Here is a 19,911-nt window from a genome sequence, read left to right on the forward strand (position 1 = left end):
AAATGTAATATTTTTGTGTGGAGTTTGCATGTTCTCCCCGTGCATGCGTGGGTTTTCTCCGGGTATTACGGTTTCCTCCCACATTCCAAAAACATGCTAGGTTAATTAGCGACTCCAAACTGTTCATAGGTATGAATGTGAGTGTGAATGGTTGTTTGTCTATATGTGCCCTGTGATTGGCTGGCAACCAGTCCAGGGTGTACCCCGCCTCTCGCCCGAAGATAGCTGGGATAGGCTCCAGCATACCCCCCACGACTCTTGTGAGGGTAAGCGGTTGAAAATGAATGAATAAATATTTTTGTAGTCAGGGCAAAGAAAACCTGTTTATGACTTTCTATATCAGGGGTCTCAAACATGCGGCCCGCGGGCTATATGTGGCCCGCAGGACACTAGTTTGAGGCCCCCGCCTTGATATGAAAGTTTAATGTTAGTGCGGCCCGCGCAAGTTTGATATGGATGCTGTATGGTATCATGTACCCAGAAAAAATTATTACGTTTGATTCATGTTCATGTTAAGGTTAAATAACTGTTAATAGTTATCCTTCTTATCCGTGTGGAAGTGGTAAGTTTTTGGCTATTTAATTTAAAGGAAATAACTTGAAGGCTACCGTTTAGGTCGCTAGCTTTCTAGTTTGCGAGTTAGCATGTGTCTCAAGACCCTGCAGTTGCGCAATATGTTGTAAATAAAAAGAGTATAAATGTGACTATAGTCGTGTTTTGTCATGTCTACAGGGCTCTAATAATGCTTTGTTCATTTTAATCTGAAAAAAATAATTTGTCTACCCACCAACTATATGTGGTTTCTTAAGTTTTTATTATTTGCCGTTTTATTATTATTTTTATATTTATTTATTACTGATTGATTTTCTTTATTCTTGATTTGTTTATTTATTTTTCATCTTATTTTGTGTAGAAAAATAAAAAGTAAGATATTTGAGAACTGTGGAATGTTTTATCAGAGCTTTTCTTGTAGAAAATTGGAACCAAAGCAAAGTTTTTTTAATAAATGCGTTGTTTTTTTTGTTTTTTTTGGAAAACCTGATGCGGCCCAGTCTCACCCAGACCCGAGCTCCAGTGGCCCCCAAGTAAATTGAGTTTGAGACCCCTGTTCTAAATGGTTTTTACCATAATTAGAGCCCTGTAGACTTGAAATAACACCCCTATGGTCACCATTACACTCCTTTTATCCTTTATGTACAACACATTGCTACTGCGTTGGCTACAGGATCACTGCCAGGACACACGATAGGGCCACGGCTTTAAGCATGGCATGTTAGCAAGCTAACGAGCTATACTCTGATTTATCTATTCTATACTGAGTTGAATATGATTTTGAATATGTTCATGATATGATTTGATGTTGCAAATCTGATACTTTGTCACTGGTTTTACCTTTAATTTATCGACATTGTCGTATTTTCTTTCTACAGCATGGTAGCACTGGGGGTAAGCCGGCCCCCTCTGGTTCAAGCACACCCGGCCGTGGTCGCAGGCAGCTCCCCCAAACACCCCTCACCCCTCGCCCTGCAGTGGCCTACAAGACTGCTTCGTCCTCCCCTCTGCCGTCAGCCGCCAGCACCAGTATAGCCGGGCATCAGACTCGTGTCAGCCGTGGCCTTTCAGAACACGAGCGCTTGCAGGGGGACAATGACCTGTCCCCGGTACCGGTCACCTGCATTGGTTCTGACCCCAATATAAGCCTACAGGGAACTTCTCAACAAGCGGTCCTCGAAGAAACCGATGACTTCCAGGACGCCGTTAGCAGTCAACTGTTGTCACACACCGCCAGAGCGGGCACCTCCGCTACAACCTCTGCTTCCCACGAAAGTGCTGCTGTGCCCGTCACAGCGGCGGCCGCACAAGGCCGCGCTGATGTCATACCGAATGGCTACCACTTCACCTTTGGAGTCAACTCGGCGTCCAACGGCAGAGGAACAGGGAGCCTCAGGGAGAGAGAGGAGGAGGACTGGTGCTAACATGCTCGGGTAGAAGAAGAGAGGTTTTTCCTGTCCACTGATGAAGGAGCCGGCCGTCCACGTTGCTCAGCTCAGTATGCTTGAGCTGGTCAGAGGCCAGCAGCCTGAGACAGTGAGAAAGTGGAAAGAAGCCAAGTTGAAAGTGCTGAAAAAGGGAGATTCATTCCAGCTTTCTATTGTTACTCTCCGTCATACATCATTTCTTGTCGAAGGAAAACGAAAGCTGACTTGTTCAACCCCTTAACTTGCACTGAAGTGATAGCACATTTGAAGACCCTTCAGTATTTTCGTCTTGGTCTTAGTGTTGGATGAGACGAGAAGCCAAAACCTTGGTGTGACAGTATGGATAATGTTAAAAAATCATCTGAACCGCCTCATTGTTGATCTCAATGGATGCCCACATGTTTTGTTTTTTTTTATCTTTGCTTCATCCTATACATTGGGACAAATAAGTATTTGATCCCCTGCTGACGAATAAGTTCCTTACAAAGATATGCAGTGGAACCATCTTACGTCGACCAACTCGTCAAGTCTTATTACTAAAAAGCTGCCAGCTTATGTCGAGTTGACATATACAGTCAACCGCTTTTGTCGACATCGGGTCATTTCTATGAAAAATGGGTCTGTTTATGTTGACGTGTGTTGCAGTATTGTTATCGCCATTGACTTCTTCAGTGCAAAGAAGGCTTTAAATGGATTCCACCATAGCAACTAACCAAAAAAATTGTTGGACATCCGAAGAAAGATTTGGGACCTATGGGAGATTTATCATTGTAGTCAAGATATCGCATCAGCCAATCTGAGGAGCGTCAAAATTCCTAGGGCACTGAATCGACAACGTTTCAGTTGTTCAGTTTTTTCTTAGAAAAGGTTTCACCTCTCATCTGAGCAGGTTTCATCAATTCATGCTAGGAGAAACACCAATCTGACTAGGTAGGACTGCCCTAATCTGTGGAGAAACATAAAAGTGGAGAAGTGGAGAAACACCATCACCATCTCACCATTGGACAGCCACCTTGGTATCAGTCATGTCCAAGACCAGTACCACTCCATTGTATCCTAGACATACCACTACTTTTAGAGGACAAATACTAGAGTTGTCCTACCTAGTCAGACTATTGTTTGTCCCACAATGAGAGGTAATGGTAATGGTAATGGTTTTATTTCATTTGAACATGCATCAGATTACAATTGAGTGCATCCCATAATCAGTTCACAGTTCCACATGTCCAAAAGGAGTAGGAAGAAGCAAAGCTTATTAAATCCTACCCCTCCATCTGGTACTTTTACAATCAGTAACTGTTACATTTGTTCACTTCCTGCTTTCCATAATACAGTTATTTTTTTTTTTTAATAACGTACCTTGTACCGAAGTACGAGGTGATATGACCATACAATGACATAATGTGTACCATAGTAAGTGTCAATATAGTGATATATATAGCACATCATGACTGGTTCAAGACTCTTCATCCTTGTATTTAGGAAACATCAACCGCTTGTTGAGAGGTGAAACGTCATCTAAGACAAACCTGTACAGTCTATTTGCGATCATTACCAAGTCCTGAGAATGCAATGACCTGGATGAATGAGAATAATCATAGGATTGAGGGAAATTAATATTTGCTCCTAAAGCAAAACATTGGTAAGCACGGTGGTCAGAGTTTTCTTGTAGTTGATAGTGATAGCTGCCAGTGAAGGTTTAGCAAAGTCCAGTAGATCTAGGTTGGACAGCTAAGCCTGGTTTATTGGAAACTACAGATAAACAGACACGATTTGTATTCGTATTTGTTCGAGCCTATATGGCCTTGTTGGTCATGCATCATGTTGTCGATGACGTACCTCAGCATTTATTTACAACAGGGGAAAAATATTCCATTCCTAATAACTTTGAGTCCAGTTGATGCCAAAGTATTTTGCCATTGGTTATCATGGTTATCATGTTTGGTCCTAGGACCCTGGAGATTTTTTCCATTCTGGGCTGACCCCCCCGACCCTTTTCAGAATGATCTTTACACCACTCCAGAGTGTTTCTGGGATTGTTATCTGGGATTTCTTCCATTTCTAAATGATTGCGCCGGCAGGGGTCTCTTTTTCACCAGGCTTCTTGCTGAAGGGTCAAGACTATAAACAGGACATAATGGGTCAGAATTCATACTGGTCGGTAAAAGATCACATACTTATATCCATCAATCAAATACTAATTATTGTCTTTTATATTCTGTTTCTCCACCCTCGGCCATCTCTGTGTGGAGTTTGCATGTTCTCACGGGTTTTCTCCGGGTACTCTGGTTTCCTCCCACATTCCAAAAACATGCTAGGTTAATTGGTGACTCCAAATTGTCCATAGGTATGAATGTGAGTGTGAATGGTTGTTTGTCTATATGTGCCCTGTGATTGGCTGGCCACCAGTCCAGGGTGTACCCCGCCTCTCGCCCAGACATAGCTGGGATAGGCTCCAGCACCCCCGCGACCCTCGTGAGGATAAGCAGCAGAAAATGAATGAATAAATATTCTGTTTCTCTCTGGTACATGCTAATGTATTTCCAGCCAGTGTATCTGTGCAGATGTAGCTTGGTTAACTTAACTTCCTGAAACCTGATGATTTATGCTGGAACTCGAGCTCACAAGCTAGGTTTTTAGCTCGACAGCCAGCGCTCTCGCTGTCGAGCCCAGAGTGGAACCAGTCGGGTTATACTACCACCAAAAAATTCTGGACTGTTCATATCTTTGTAAGGAATCAAATACTTGTGGATTTAAAAGGAACTTTTCTGCCATCACTTATGATGAATACCACTACCAACAGTTCAAAGAGCAACTTCCAGGGAATCGAAACAAACGAGCCACTTTCATGGTCACGTTTTGTTCAATTCTTTGTCCCACACGGGGGCAAGGACAACAATTTTACAACAACATGTGGCCGAATACTAAGTGCCTCATTTTACAAGATGTGTGTCCATCCATCTTCTTTAGTGGCTGGAGTGGGCTGAACACGCAGTCAAGCATGTAACTATGTACACAGTTAAGTGGACAACATAAAGTGGTTGCAACTGAGTCATTGCAAAAAAAAAAATATATATATATAATTGTTTTATACACTGAATCTTGTACTTTGAATCCAAATGAAAGATGCAAAGTCAGTAATGTAGTGCATGCCGAGGTCTTGAACATCATAAAATGGTTTCTGTACATTTACTAAAGGGTGTGCGCTAAGCATTTGCCTTTTTCTTCCAACACACTGCCAGTCCATTGGTAGGAAAAAGTCTGCAAAAGGATAAAAGTGCCATTTTGAAAATAGCATAGCAACACAAAAAAAGTCCTCCTCTATCAAAAGTGATGATCATGGATTTGTTAGCAATGTTTATGTATCTACATAAACACGTGCATTCAAGACATTCAAGTGCGTTCACCTTGAATTACAAGTGGTCCTCGGTTTACGATGGTCTGTAGTTGGGGACCCATTCCCGTACATGAAATTTAGTCCAAGCAGCAGTTCACTAAAAAAGGAAATAAACATCATAAAAAAGATCACCAATATTGTCCGCTCTTTGGTCCTAACTGCACAAGTGAACCATAAGTCAACCATTATTGAGGATGAAGGTAATTGAATGAATGCTTGACGAGTCATGGATTCTGTGCGCTGTTGCAATCTGGGGAGGAGTAAAGGAGGATATTCTTCCATTCTAGCCTGAGATCATATATATTTTTTAAAAACCATTACAACTACAGTCATAAAGTATTGAATTCTTTCGTTATTCCTGTTTTCATATCATTCTTGATGGACACTAAAACATGGCTTCCCTCACCGGTTAGGGCCAGAACTCTTACATAACCCGAGGACCACTTGTTGTATGAATGTTGACATATGACACCTACAATATAAAAGTATGTTGTTTTTACTTGGAGTCAGCAAAAGTTGAGTTTGTTTTATTGGTGTGCATCTGTCCAGACCTAAAACAAAGATTCCAGTATCTTTTTTTTCCACATATGAAATATTAGCTTGATTCTTTAAAAATGATCACGTTGTTGACTCGTGTGTCACTGTAGAGTGAATATGTAACACGCATGATACTAAGTCCTCTACGGGTTTCTCCTCCGGCAACCGTGGCTGTGTTGTTGCTAAAACGATTCTAGCTTTTCCACTTTATTTACTGGCAGATCACCCAGATCTCAGGGTATTTCAGTCACACCATAGCCGAGTCGTTTTAGTGATCCAGATATTTGTCTCCATGCATCACTCAGTGACTGTTAGCCTGCAGAGATACATTCTGTAACAGAGATGGATCACTGCAGGACTTTGGAACTGTACCTAGAAAATGTCTGCCCCACAAATGGATGAGGTCTTGGCTCAGACTTATCATGTTAAGATTGCTTTATCATCATTTATTTTAACTCAGAGTTCAAACTTGTGATAGTTCAGGACATGTTTGCCAGACATCCAACTGCCCCTTGCCCCTCCTGGGTCTGGAAGCAATTATTGTTGACGTTGTTATGTTTTTTTTGGCATTGTAGCTTTTTAGGGTGAATCCTTTGGCACAGTCGCCGCATGGTGTGTGATAGGAAATGATGAGTGTTGTATCAAAATCCTTACATTTCGAGTGGGTCTCTATATAAACAGAGATTTGTACAGACTATTGCCATTAAAGGCAAACTGACTTCCCCAGATGCTTTTTACACTGGAACTCATTTAAATTGATCTAGGATGATCTCCTATGTGAAATACACAAATGCATCAGGACCACGCAGTGGGGTTTACTTCTGTAAACACAAGACACCGTGTGTGGTATTGTGTTTTGTGTGTATCACGTTCTCCCCGTGTATGCGTGGGTTTTCTCCGGGTACTCCGGTTTCCTCCCACATTCCAAAAACATGCTAGGTTAATTGGCGATTCCAAATTGTCTATATGTGCCCTGTGATTGGCTGGCGACCAGTCCAGTGTGTACCCTGCCTCTTGCCCAAAGACAGCTGGGATAGGCTCCAGCATACCCGCGAACCTCGTGAGCATAAGCGGTAGAAAATGGTTGGATGGATGGATTTTTTGGTAATAAAAAGACCATATTTCAACAAAAAAAATCTGCAGTATAAGTCATAGTCCACCATGTTCTTCTTATTACTAAAAAGTGCCTGCTTAAGTCAGTACCAACATACGCAGTCAACCACTAGTGTAAAGACAATAAAAATAAGAAAGATGGGCAAAATATGTTTTTCCCAGGAAAAACGGGAGGTTTTATATAATGTGATAGTGTTAACATTATTATTTGATTACCTTCAAAGCATAATGCATGTCTTTTGTAATTTCAACAAAATAGTTTGGTTCCTACATAGCTAGCCGGCGAACATGTTAGCTTGCCACTTTTGGAGGGAATGGAAGTTTGCTAACGTTACCAATCGATTCCTGAAGCTAGTACTCAACAGTGCTTCACAAACTTACATTTTATCAACTATATGAAGCTTTATATAAAAATATAAAGTTAATTCTACGGTAAACAAATAGTGGGTATGTAACAAAAATTCGTCTTCTCAGATGAAAAGTGCAGTCCGAACAAAGTAAGTTCGTGGGCGGACACAACATAACATAACCCAACACAACATAATGGGAATCGCAACCCAGCAGCTAATAACATAGTACACTCAAAAAATAAATGTTTAGCCTCAACAAAAAAAATCAACTCAACAGTTTCCATTAGTCTTTCTTAGTTAGGACAACTTAATTTGAAATTGCCTTGAACCAAGAAACAATATTGCATTGCACGAATTAGCTTTTAGTCTTCACTCAAAGCTTATTTTAAGTAATGCTTACTGAATAATTGTTGTCATGGGGACAAGTTTTTAAGTTCATAACTCAAAAAAATATGTTAAGTCAACTGACTTAATCATTTTATTCAAAGTAGTTTAATTTGTTGTCTACTTAATTATAATAACAATGCACACAGCTTTTTAAGTAGCAGCTTGATTTACTTGATTTAGCTAGCAGAATTACTGTTGCAACGACACATCATCAGTCGGGTAAAACTAACCTGTCTCATGACGGTCTAATCCCAGCTCACGTTCCATATTAGTGGGTGAACAATCCAACGCTTGGTGAATTCTGCTTCACAATGATAGGAAGAGCCGTCATCGGAGGATCAAAAAACGACGTCGCTATGAACGCTTGGCCGCCACAAGCTAGTTAGCCCTGTGGTAACTTTTCTGACACCTCCTGCTTGAAACCCAAAAAGGATTTAAGTAGCAGTAACTTTATATATATATAACTTTATATATAATTTTTTTTTTTTTTTCAGAAAAAATGTGGCTGTAACAGCTGCTGTAGGTAGCAGTTACATGTCTAAACTAGCTCAGGGGAAGAATACAACTAAGATGTGCTAACAGTGCTATAGAAGCTAGCAGTCGCACGGTTAAACAACCTAAATTTGACTTTTCTCAATGAAAATCTACTGTGACTAATTTAAACCCATCACTTCAGTAGAACAATTAGAAATACATTTACAAATACATACATACTCACCATGAAATGTTGGTCCAGCCTCCTGCACTGTCTTAAAATGGAAAAGGTTAATGTTGAGAAAAATGATGTTACCAAGCTAATTCCATAAAGTCATGGCAACTTGAATTTTGTTTTAAACTTACCAACAATAAAATTTGAGTGTATATGACATGCTAAATTAAGTTCATGTAAGTTTATCTAAATCAATTAATTGCATTTTTTACATTGCATTTATGTATTAAATCAAGTGGTGTCAACAGATACTCTGAATTACTTTTTAAAGTATACCCAACAGAGATAACCCAACAAATCGGGTTCTCAGAATACCCAATTCAATAAAAATAACCCAATTAAATGACCCAACAGGCTCAACCCAGCGGTTGGTTTAAAAAAATAACCCCGCATTTTTTTAGAGTACTATACGTAGGACCAAAAATGTTGAGGTTTTAAGGTGTTTTTGTTATTGTGCATGTCTGAAAGCATGGTCAATGTGTCTACTCAATATTGTCTTTTTACGAATGTATGTGATTTTTATTCCAATATTGGCAAAAGTCACGTGTCTGTCAGTCAACTTAAACGAGTTCCACTGTATTATTGCGTTGTGTTTATTTCCACTTTGGGCCGTTTGATTGGTGCCAGTAATCAAATCCGTCCCCTAAACGGCATCAACCAAGCTCACTTTTGAAGGGTAGTTCTTGGATGTTCCACTGTGCCCTCATGGTAGAATCTTGGTAAAGGTTTGCCATGTGTGTTTTTTTTCCCCCCGACTGTGTCTGTAAAATAAAATCTTGGACCTAATAGTCATGTATTTCAAATAAAAAATAAGATTGTGGAGCGGCTGACTTGGCTACTATTCCCAGATCAATTAACAGCCATCATGATAACCAAGACCCCAAATGAAACTACAGTAAAAAGTAACGTCTGGTGTCAAAATTGGTATAATGATAAACTGTGAGGATGTGTTGGACTTGTGCTTTTAATGTTTTCCAAATCTGTTTTCAGACCTCTAACTTGAACAGGGTGCCAAAGTTCTTCAAATATGTTTACTCTGGCTTCTTTCAACATGTCTTATTTGCATGTTCTGACAAATGTGCATGTGCAAAAAAAAAAAAAAAAAGGGACAAAAATGCATTGTTACTTGTCTACCATTGTTTTTTTTAATACATTTTGTTGTATTTCTGATACTCTACACACTCAATGTGTAGATGACCTGAACTTGAATAACAGTCACAGAACCTGCCCCCCCCCCCCCCCGTCCCCCCGTCCCCCCCCCCCAACAAATGTGGATATGCTCTTGCAGATTGGTTCTAAAGTGGCTCAATCCTTCGCTGCCTGATCTGTTACATGACTGTCTCTTGCACAGTCATACTGTATACTGTACCTAAAGATTTTGTAGTATAAAGTATACATCCTTGAATAAAGAAGTATGATTATGAAATAGCTGTTGTATGTGACTAAAAATTGCATCAAGGCAGTGCTTCTCATAGCGGAGTAGTCATGTTAGGGTGCGGGGAGCGTGTGGTAATTTTTTAAAATGTCCTTTACACTCGTAATACTCAGTATAGTACACATTAGAGTAAATTCGTCAACTAAGAAATACAGTAAATAAGACTTGTACTGGTGTGTGTTGCTGTAAATGTGTTTACATGAAGTGCTAAAGGAGCTGATTGGGGGGCGGACAGGAAGTGATGTTGGGGGTTCTGATACGGCCGCAACAGTACTTGGTGTTAGAGATATATTATATTATATTATCATATATAGATAATATTACTGACACCTAGTGACCAGTGTAGAATACTTCATATCAAAATGCTTAATTTAGGCAAGAAAATAGGTCATATTACTGTATATTAAAGGGATTATATCAGAGGAATTACTGTATATTAAAGGCTGAATACACAATGTAGTACAAAATGTAATTATTTTAGTATCCAGTATAGTGAACTTTGGTCTGCTAACAAAAACAAAAACGTTTCATTTGTTAACACCACAGTAGCGAGCTAAATTAATTTATCTCAACATACATTAAAATATACTTCCTGATATGGTTTGATTCTAGTTTATTTCGGTCCAAAAGTGAATAGATTTTACCGGAAATCTTACTCGGATGTTAATTGGTCACGAAAGAAGAAGTAGGCGGGGCATACTCGGGTCCAACAGTGAATTGTAGGCAAAGTACAATGTCAAATGAAATGGGCGGAGGCATATGCAGAATATTGATTGGTCACAAAAGAAAAAGTAGGCGGGGCATACTTAGGGTCCAACAGTGAATTGTAGGCAAAGTACAATGTCAAATGATATGGGCGGAGACATGCAGAATATTGATTGGTCACAAAAGAAAAAGTGGGCGGGCATATTGTTGCCGAGTGCTGGTGTTTATGGAGGAGAGAACAGAAGTTGGCTATTAATGAGGACGAGGAGGACAGGTGAAGACGACCGGCAAGTGTTTTTAATTTTTGTTTACATGTGATACATGTGTTTGATACACATGTATCCACAACGCGAAGGACTGAAGAAGATGTTGTGCGTGTGGCTTAAGTGGACACTTTGCCTTCTCGGGCTCATTACAATGGGAACAAGCTCACCCGAACATGTACCAGCTGATTCTGATTATGGCAGCGAGTTCGGTTCCGGGAAGCTGCAGACAGGTAAATGGAGCCGCCATCATTTAACAAATTATCTCAAATGCAGTATGGGTATTTTTGATTTTTTTTTTCCGTGAACCAGAATATAATAATAATAATAGAATCTGATTGATATAGTGTAATGTGATTTAACATTCATTCATAAGTAGTTTTCTTCACTTTAAACAGTGTTTAGCTATATTATCCAACAATGGATGTGAAATCGGTAGTTTATTTGTTCCTATAGCTGACTTTTGTACAGCTTGTTCAAGTCCCCCATATGCCAAAGGTAGAATCAAACATTCCACAGGACTGTGATGTATTTGTGGCAGTGTTGGGTTGGGAGATTGTGCTTTTGTTTTTGTTTTTTTAATTTCACAAACAAAATGGATATATTGGAAAAGCTTACCTTGCATCATTGTGTGCGACAAACAACAAAACACATTTTCAGTTGTTTATATGAGTGCGAGTCAAATATTCAAATGAACAAACTTTTGACAGGTACCAAACACAAGTCTTCTTCACACTTGGAACTTGGAAATGTTGACATTAAGCTTGTCTTTGAAACATAAAACTTTCCATGCTTCAACATAAGTCCATAATGTCAGATAATGTATAAGCTGCTACTTTTTTTTTTTAACTAACAACAGTTCCCATGATGCTTAGAGTGCAGCTTCAGGATTTAGTGAATTGGATGCTTATATTATACTTGATCTGACAAGTCCGAAGTAAGTTTGATCAAGCTTCTGTTTGGACTGCATGGAGCTCGACAGAAGTAGAACTATGATGAAAAAAATCATCGGAGCTAACAAGTGATGCTGGGGGGGAACATTGAGTGAATTTAGAATTATGCTGTGTCTTTCTTTATAGGGTATAAAAAATCCATGATCACAAATGCGTGACGAATAGGATCGCTCAAGGAGTGAGCTGATTAGTATCCAGACAAAAGTCACACTGAGAGCGACAATAAAAGAGAGACAGAGACTGACAAAGTGTGTGATGAAGGAATTGTGAAGCTCTTGAAGAAGATGAAGATGACTCTAATGGTTTTAGTTCCCAGGAGGATGATAAAGACGGTGACAAATTACTTTTCTGGTAGGCTACTGTTTAACGAGCCAATTACATGCACTGACTAACTGTGTTATGCTAAGAGTCCACTGGGCCGGCGCCAGTTGGTGCCAGTTAGTGCCAGTTGGTGCCAGTTCGCGCCAAAGATTATGCGGCAATCACATAATCTTTGGCGTGAACTGGCTCCAACTGCCGCCAGCCCAATAAACTCCTAGCATCATTGGCGCAACTTGGCTCGCGCCATTACATTCCAGTGGATTCCAATAGGCGGATTGTTTGTGACATTTAGTTCCACTTGGTGGACACTTCGTGGCAATCGCTTGATGCAAGTGACGCGACTAAGATTTTTAAATTTTTTTAATTTTCTCGTCGCCAAACTAAATTTTTGTTGCCGTTACAGGCCACCATGAGCCAGTTGGGAGACAGTTTGAGCCACTGCACGCCACTCGGCACCTTATTAGTGGCACTCGGCACCACAGCAAATTGCATTGGCGCGAACTGGCACCAACTGGTGCCGGCTCAGTGGACTCTTAGCATTATTACATGCACTTAGCATATATTTAAGATCTGACATTCAATTATATACCTATCACGGTCTGTTGCAACCTTTCACAAAGTATTTGGTTCTCATTGGGTTCTTATTGGCCACGTTAAATCCACTTATATTAAATGGAACAGAAAATGTTCGCAGTGCCATCCAGACTAAGTTAAACACAACATCCCCACAGCTTGGTTCTCTCATCGATGTTTGTTTTCTCAGCATTGTTGACAGTGACAGAAATGCACATACTGTGAGGTTTACATTTTGCATCGGAGCTGTGATTAACTTCCATAATCTCTTCATGACCTGTTGAAATTCATCTCACATTGGCACTCTGCCAGGCGCCTGAGTGAGTCACGTCTGAATTCCACAGCATCACAATGTTTATTTTCCTGCTTTGGTGTAGGCACATTTCCTCATTACTGTCATCTGTATGTTCTATAGCTGAGACTAGTAAGCGATGCTTGTTGAGTAATCCAGGTCTCATGTTTCACACTGAACATTCAATCTGCACCTAACTGTGTTGTGATTGTTATGTAATACAGTGTAATATTCTGTCTGTCCTGCTTTAGTCTGCTTTGCCTGGGCTTGCTCCACAAATAGGTTGGTTCGTGATTTTAACGTAATGTCTGTTCTAAAACGTACTCAATAACTGAAGTAGATCATGCAAATTAGGATTGGGTGATATGGACCTTAGCATGTATCACAATATTTAGGGAATGTATAAAACTGTATACAATTTTAATTCAGCTCAGTCTTGTATAAAATGTGCTGCGATGCGACCCTGGGATGCAGAGAGCCGGACCAAGTGTAGGTGAAAAATGTATATTATTATTATTATTTCACTCCACACTCTTTATTGCTCTCTGGTTCTACCATATCTTACTTATTGTGTGGAAATATGGGCTAATAACTATAAAAGCAATCTTCACTCACTAAATGTACTGCAAAAAAGGTCAGTAAGGATAATTCATAATGCCGCCTACAGAGAACATACTAACGCCTTATTTCTAAAATCACAAATACTTCAACTTGCTGATATAGTTCATCTTCAAACAGCTAAAATAATGCATAAGGCTAAAAACAACCAATTAGCTAAAAATGTCATCCAATACTTCTCTACAAGAGAGGAGAAATATGATCTCAGGGAAGAAGTACATTTGAAACACTTATATGCTAGGACTACGTTAAAAAGCCATAGCATTTCAGTATGTGGAATCAAACTATGGAATGGATTGAGTAAGGACCTCAAACAATGCACAACGATGAGCCAATTCAAGAAACAATACAAGCAGTTGATGCTTGCTAAATACAAGGATGAAGAGTCTTGAACCAGTCATGATGTGCTATATATATCACTATATTGACACTTACTATGGTACACATTATGTCATTGGATGGTCATATCACCTCCTACTTTGGTACGAGGTACATTATTAAAAAAAAAAAAAAAAACAACCCTGTATTATGGAAAGCAGGAAGTGAACAAATGTAACAGTTACTGATTGTAAAAGTACCAGATGGAGGGGTAGGATTTAATAAGCTTTGCTTCTTCCTACTCCTTTTGGACATGTGGAACTGTGAACTGATTATGTGATGCACTCAATTGTAATCTGATGCATGTTCAAATGAAATAAAACCATTACCATTAATAGACAATGACACGAGGAGAAGCGCGCACCTGACTTAAATAGACAAAGACAAGTTGGAGGCAGTTGTGTGAAAAAGTCTGGAACAAACAGAATTGAGCAACACAGGAAGTGTCAACAAAATAATGGCATAGAAACAGGAACTACGGTACAAAAGGTTAAACAAATCAAACTGTCACGCAGACTAAATTGCAAACTGTAACACACTTGTCCCAAATTGTCAAGCACATTTATTTCTTCGTAGCAAAATGGCTGACTTTTCCAAGGGATGTCGCCCTCTGCACACATTGCTACTAAAGCCTGTGTTTGTGATGAAGGAAGATGTAGTCACCCATGCAATTCCAACTGCATATGTAAGATATTTTTTATCATACTCTTGTTTTGAAGGGCCGTCACGAAAGTACGTTCTGTGTGTGGAGAATGTGTTTTTATGGCCAAGACGAGCTATGTTCAAAAAATGAAAGAAATAAACATGCATCTCATACTTTTTTTCCATTTACAAACTGACAAGACGTCATCTGTACTGTAAAACGTTTCTCACATTAAAGCCATAAAACATTACACAGTATAATCCAGTGTGAAATGCCGTTTCAGATTAAAATATTATTCTTTTGCTGGTAGGGAATCAGGAACTCGAACCACTTGTGCCTGATGGTGGCGTCGTTAGGAATTGTAAACAAATGTGGCTTTCCCTTACTTCCAAAGAAACACTTCCTGCGAGCCACTGCTAATAACACAAACACAGAAGCAGAGCTTTCACAGACGCCCATCTGTGACATTACAAAATTCCAGTTTTACAACGCCCTTTGAAACCGAGCGTTTTGAGCCATCCCAAACTTCCTTCAGGGCTCGCTTCCAAATGTGCAAATCCCATTATCTGAAACTTTGGCATCGTTTAACACGAGAATACAACATTCTAATGACATTTATAGGTCAGAAAAGTGGAAAAAGTATAGTAGGTTCCCCTTTAACAATTTTTGACAATTATTTGACAATTTGTTGTGAGCAATTACTGTACCACTTCCATTTTTTACCTAACCTGAAGACTGAGGTAAAGCGGTACCCGCCCCCTCGCAAAATTTGCTTGGTTTCATCCCCATCACATTGTGGATGTTTGGTCACTTTCAGAGGCGTGAATATCTTGCCTGTAGAGGGTGCCCATCTGCCATTGGCTGACTCGCTGAGCGTTAGTAAATAGATTTTATTTTGTTTCCCCTTCCACTGCGCCCCCTGGGCAATTGCCTATATGGCCCATAGCTATAACTGCTACTGGTTATGCCACTGCAATGTCCTCCAAGTATGATTTTTTTTATGGCCCTCCAGCTCTCCAACTAAGTTCTGCTTCTTCATCTTTGACGTCTCAGCAGTGGTGATTCAGAAGAACCAAGCAAAATGCAACCATTAAGTAATGGTTGATTGCAGTAAAGCAAAGTACCTCATTCATTGATTTATAAAGGGAAAAGTGCATGCAGGTGTACCCTTACCATATCTTTTAACATATTTTTGTGTACGCCTTTTTCAGTTTTTGCCCGTGTGCACACTTTTAGTATGGATTCTATGCAATGTTTATAAATATTTTGTTTTTATTTTGCCTGTTAAAAACCCGCCACCCATTGAAAATGGCTTTACAACCTACTACTCGACCAACCATTTTTTTTCCATCAGTTATTTTCCCTCTAGATCAGTGTTTTTCAACTTTTTTTGAGCCACGGCATGTTTTTTACATTGGAAAAATCTTGTGGCACACCACTAACCAAAAATGTTACAAAATGTCACCACGACCTCACACGTGCATCAATAATATCGGAGGAACAAGGTAGGTGTTGCCACACGGACCAATATTACATTGCTCTGCCAGTCTTTACACCACAGACACTCCACAGTAGCCACGTTTTTACATGACCAGTTTTTCTCTTTCCGAATGACCTTTCGGGAAACAATGGTATCCATGGAAAGGAATATTCCAATCTCTTGTCTACATGCGCCGTGAAAATCAACCAGAATAGTCAATGGGGCATGCCCAGTAAAACGTAAACATCAACATCACGTGATACCGGCTTCCCCAAGTTTTTCTTTCACTTGTTGGAATAACTCCGTATTGACAGTTTTTCGTCTGTCCAGTCTTGAAATTTAGTTTGAATCAAAAACAAACTTTGCTTAGTCCAGTGCCGATTGCTGGCCTCCAGTTTTAAAACTGAAGAACGTCTGGATCTGCGTGTTACGTCATATCTGAGCATGCGCTGAAAGAACGCACCCGGGATAAATTTAAACAGGAAAAGATCAAATTCAATCTTGCTAATATTTTATAATTAAACTCAGGACATGTTTTATATAGATATATATTTTCTTTTTTAATAAAACTGCACTTGTGAATAAAGTATAGAAGGGTTTAGATTCTGTTTCACAGATGGCGCTAATGCATACGAAAGCTGCTTGCCAACCGCCAATAAACAACAGAAGAAGAAAAACACCACGAAGAAGAAGGCACCCTGACAACTTCCCGTTTGAGCGGGTACAAGATACCTCAATCGGATTGGTTAAAAGAATACTCCATCCCTGTTCAATTCTTTCGTTTGAGCAAATAAACCAAATGCAATTGTAATATTTGGGTCCATATATTCATGGCTATTGACATAATATTTGCAAATGATGATTAATAAATGTTAATTATAAAAAGTGATATTGGATAATTCCTCACGGCACACCTGACGGTTTCTCAAGGTACACTAGTGTGCCGCGGCACAGTGGTTGAAAATCACTGCTCTAGATTGATAAATGATTACCACCATTTACATGTTCATTCCTGAAGAAAAATTCCACAGCAAGCGATTTATCTTGTCCACTACACCGTCATTGTCAAAGCGGATTTGATTTGACATCTTGACAACATGAACACTGAACAGTATCAGCAAGAATGTAACTCAACTCCGATCCTTCACCCCATCTGACAAGTCTGTGAAGTTTCAAACTTTGTGAGCTCTCAGCACGAGATAGGTATGCATTCTAGTACAACCTTTTTTAAAAGCAGCTTCTGTTGATTACAGAACTAAAAATTATATTCATTTATTAATATTTGTAATACATAACATATATTATAATACACTTTATCATCCCACTGAAACGAAAGTATTGCCAACACAGCCAATGAAAACTCAACAAATAGCCTTGATGACGTATGAATCTCCCCTCGGCCATCTCGAGTTTAAATTTATTTTTTTGAGTGGCCTCGCAGAGTTCGATTCCACCCTCGGCCATCTCTGTGTGGAGTTTGCATGTTCTCCCTGTGCATGTGTGGGTTTTCCCTGGGTACTCCGTTTTTTTCCCACATTCCAAAAACATGCTAGGTTAATTGGCCACTCCAAATTAGCCATAGGTATGAATGTGAGTGTGAATGGTTGTTTGTCTATATGTGCCCTGTGATTGGCTGGCGACCAGTCCAGGGTGTACCCCGCCTCTCGCCCGAAGACAGCATAGTGAGGTACTCATAACATTGGCAGATCTGAAATAGTCTATAAATCTCAAGTTGTGTACAGGATAAATCTGCATACTTCTCTTCTTTGTCAACATGGAGCCTTCTCCTCAATCATAAAATGGCTAACCAAACTAAAATACAAATATAAGGCATTCAGACGACTCGTTCAGTTCTACATTAGTGACTAGGTGTCAGTAATGGTACATTGTTTTACAGAAATCAGTAAAAAGTAAAAAAGGAACATCAAGGAAGTCTCCCAATGCTATCATGTGTGAGTGTATGTATTTGATTGCCTATAACAGAGGGTAATGCAAGTGTAAGGTTGTCTACAGGGGCGTTATTTCATGGCTAGAGCGCTGTAATAATGTTAAAAAAAAACATATTTAGATGTGCCAAATTGGCTTATCATGGTCAGGTCTGGAACCAAGTAAGACTATTTGGTACTTTCAACTATAAATGCATTGTGAATTTTGACAGGCATTGAGACATTTAGATCAACAATTCTGGTTGGCATTCAAATTAATGGCATTAACCCGAGACTAAACATGACCGAAAACACAACAAACAATTCTACTCATGATGTCATTGCCACGATGACGGCAGATGCGTGTCTTGGCATCCAAAGAAATGATGAAATGGTGGTTCTTGGTGTACCACAGAGCTCTCATCTGGAGCCCATTAAAATTTCCTTTACCAGACAGAGGCCTGTATGTTGTAGCATGAGTATACTGTAGTGTTCTCCACACTGAATAAGTCTAAAAAGAAGAGGATTGCGGTAAACCACTTGTTGGACAAATTGTCCAAAATGTTCAAATCCAAATTGTTCAAAATGTGTATGCATGTATTTATATGTGTTTTATATTAGAATTTAAGGAGTTGATGTTCATTTTATGGAATACAATTTTGGTGAGTGTAGTTGTAATGCTGTGGTGACATGGTGCAAGGTGAGAAAATGTGGAGCAGATGTACTGAGATGTACTAAGTGATAACAGAAGGCAATTTAACACGCAGAAGCTTTACAAACATGCAGTTGTGAAAAGACACAGCACAGAATCTATCATAATCATAATCTATCTTTTTTTTCTTCTTCCATATCCGGCTACAATTTTACCCACAGCTCCTCCTGCAGGCCACAGCGTTCACTGCACCCTGCTACTGCTTGCTGTACTTTTCAGCCTTTTCTTTCACCTACAAACAAGATCCCATCCCACTGGTCATACCGCCCGACTGGACTCCGCTATTACAACAATAAACATGCAAATTTAATAAATCTCCGCCCACTCTCCCGCAGCCAAGATCAAATGATGAACTCTTATAATCTCAAATTATCCCTCCTAAATGTCCGCTCTCTCAACAACAAGGCTCTCATTCTAAATGAATACATCACTGACAATAAACTGGACTTCCTCTGTTTGACAGAAACCTGGCACAAACCTTTGGACTATTTCTCCCTAAACCAAGCAACACCTCCTGGATTTACTTACCTTGAAAACGCCCGTCCCGACGGACGTGGCGGTGGCACAGCAGTCATATATAAAAAGGACATCAAAGTCACTCCAATATCCCTCCAAAATGTTCACTCCTTCGAATTCACTGCCTTCAAACTGTCCGGTCCATCCCCCCTTGTCACTGCTGTCATCTATCGCCCCCCAAAACCAAACTCTTCTTTCCTATCAGATTTTACGGACCTCATCACCCAATTAAATGCAATCTCATCATCCATCCTTCTGCTCGGTGATTTCAACCTTCATATTGACAATTCCAACTCCAAACCTGCGACAGAATTCCTTGATCTTCTCAGCTGTTTCTCCATCACTCAACAAGTTAACTTCCCCACCCACACCAGAGGACACATCCTGGATCTTGTCTGCACTACTGGTATCAATATTCACAACCTCACTAGCCATAACCTGCACATATCAGACCATCTGGCCATCACATTTGATTTACACACATCTCCTAGTGTCTCAAAAATCAAACGTCAAATAACCTTCAGGAATCTCAAATCCATCAACCCTCATGCCCTTACCTCACTTCTAACCACAAAATTTGCTATCTCCCCTCCCCCGCTGTCTGAGGACCCCTCTGAACTTGTCT

General features: G+C 39.8%; 2 protein-coding genes across 2 annotated transcripts in view; both read left to right on the forward strand.

Moving 5' to 3' along the window:
• The window catches only part of cacna1bb (calcium channel, voltage-dependent, N type, alpha 1B subunit, b), a 177,306-nt gene extending 167,427 nt beyond the window's left edge, over positions 1 to 9,879 (forward strand). The window contains exon 53 of the mRNA XM_058052322.1: positions 1,431 to 9,879. Within this exon, the coding sequence (XP_057908305.1) occupies positions 1,431 to 1,976 (546 nt within the window). The 3' untranslated portion in view covers positions 1,977 to 9,879. The remainder of the gene's footprint in view (positions 1 to 1,430) is intronic.
• A 961-nt stretch (positions 9,880 to 10,840) lies between these two features.
• The window catches only part of si:ch211-196i2.1 (collagen alpha-1(I) chain), a 120,948-nt gene continuing 111,877 nt past the window's right edge, over positions 10,841 to 19,911 (forward strand). The window contains exon 1 of the mRNA XM_058051856.1: positions 10,841 to 11,108. Coding sequence (XP_057907839.1) covers positions 10,934 to 11,108 — 175 coding nt within the window. The 5' untranslated portion in view covers positions 10,841 to 10,933. The remainder of the gene's footprint in view (positions 11,109 to 19,911) is intronic.

The sequence above is a fragment of the Doryrhamphus excisus genome, chromosome 2 (assembly GCF_030265055.1).
Source record: "Doryrhamphus excisus isolate RoL2022-K1 chromosome 2, RoL_Dexc_1.0, whole genome shotgun sequence".
Taxonomy (NCBI): domain Eukaryota; kingdom Metazoa; phylum Chordata; class Actinopteri; order Syngnathiformes; family Syngnathidae; genus Doryrhamphus; species Doryrhamphus excisus.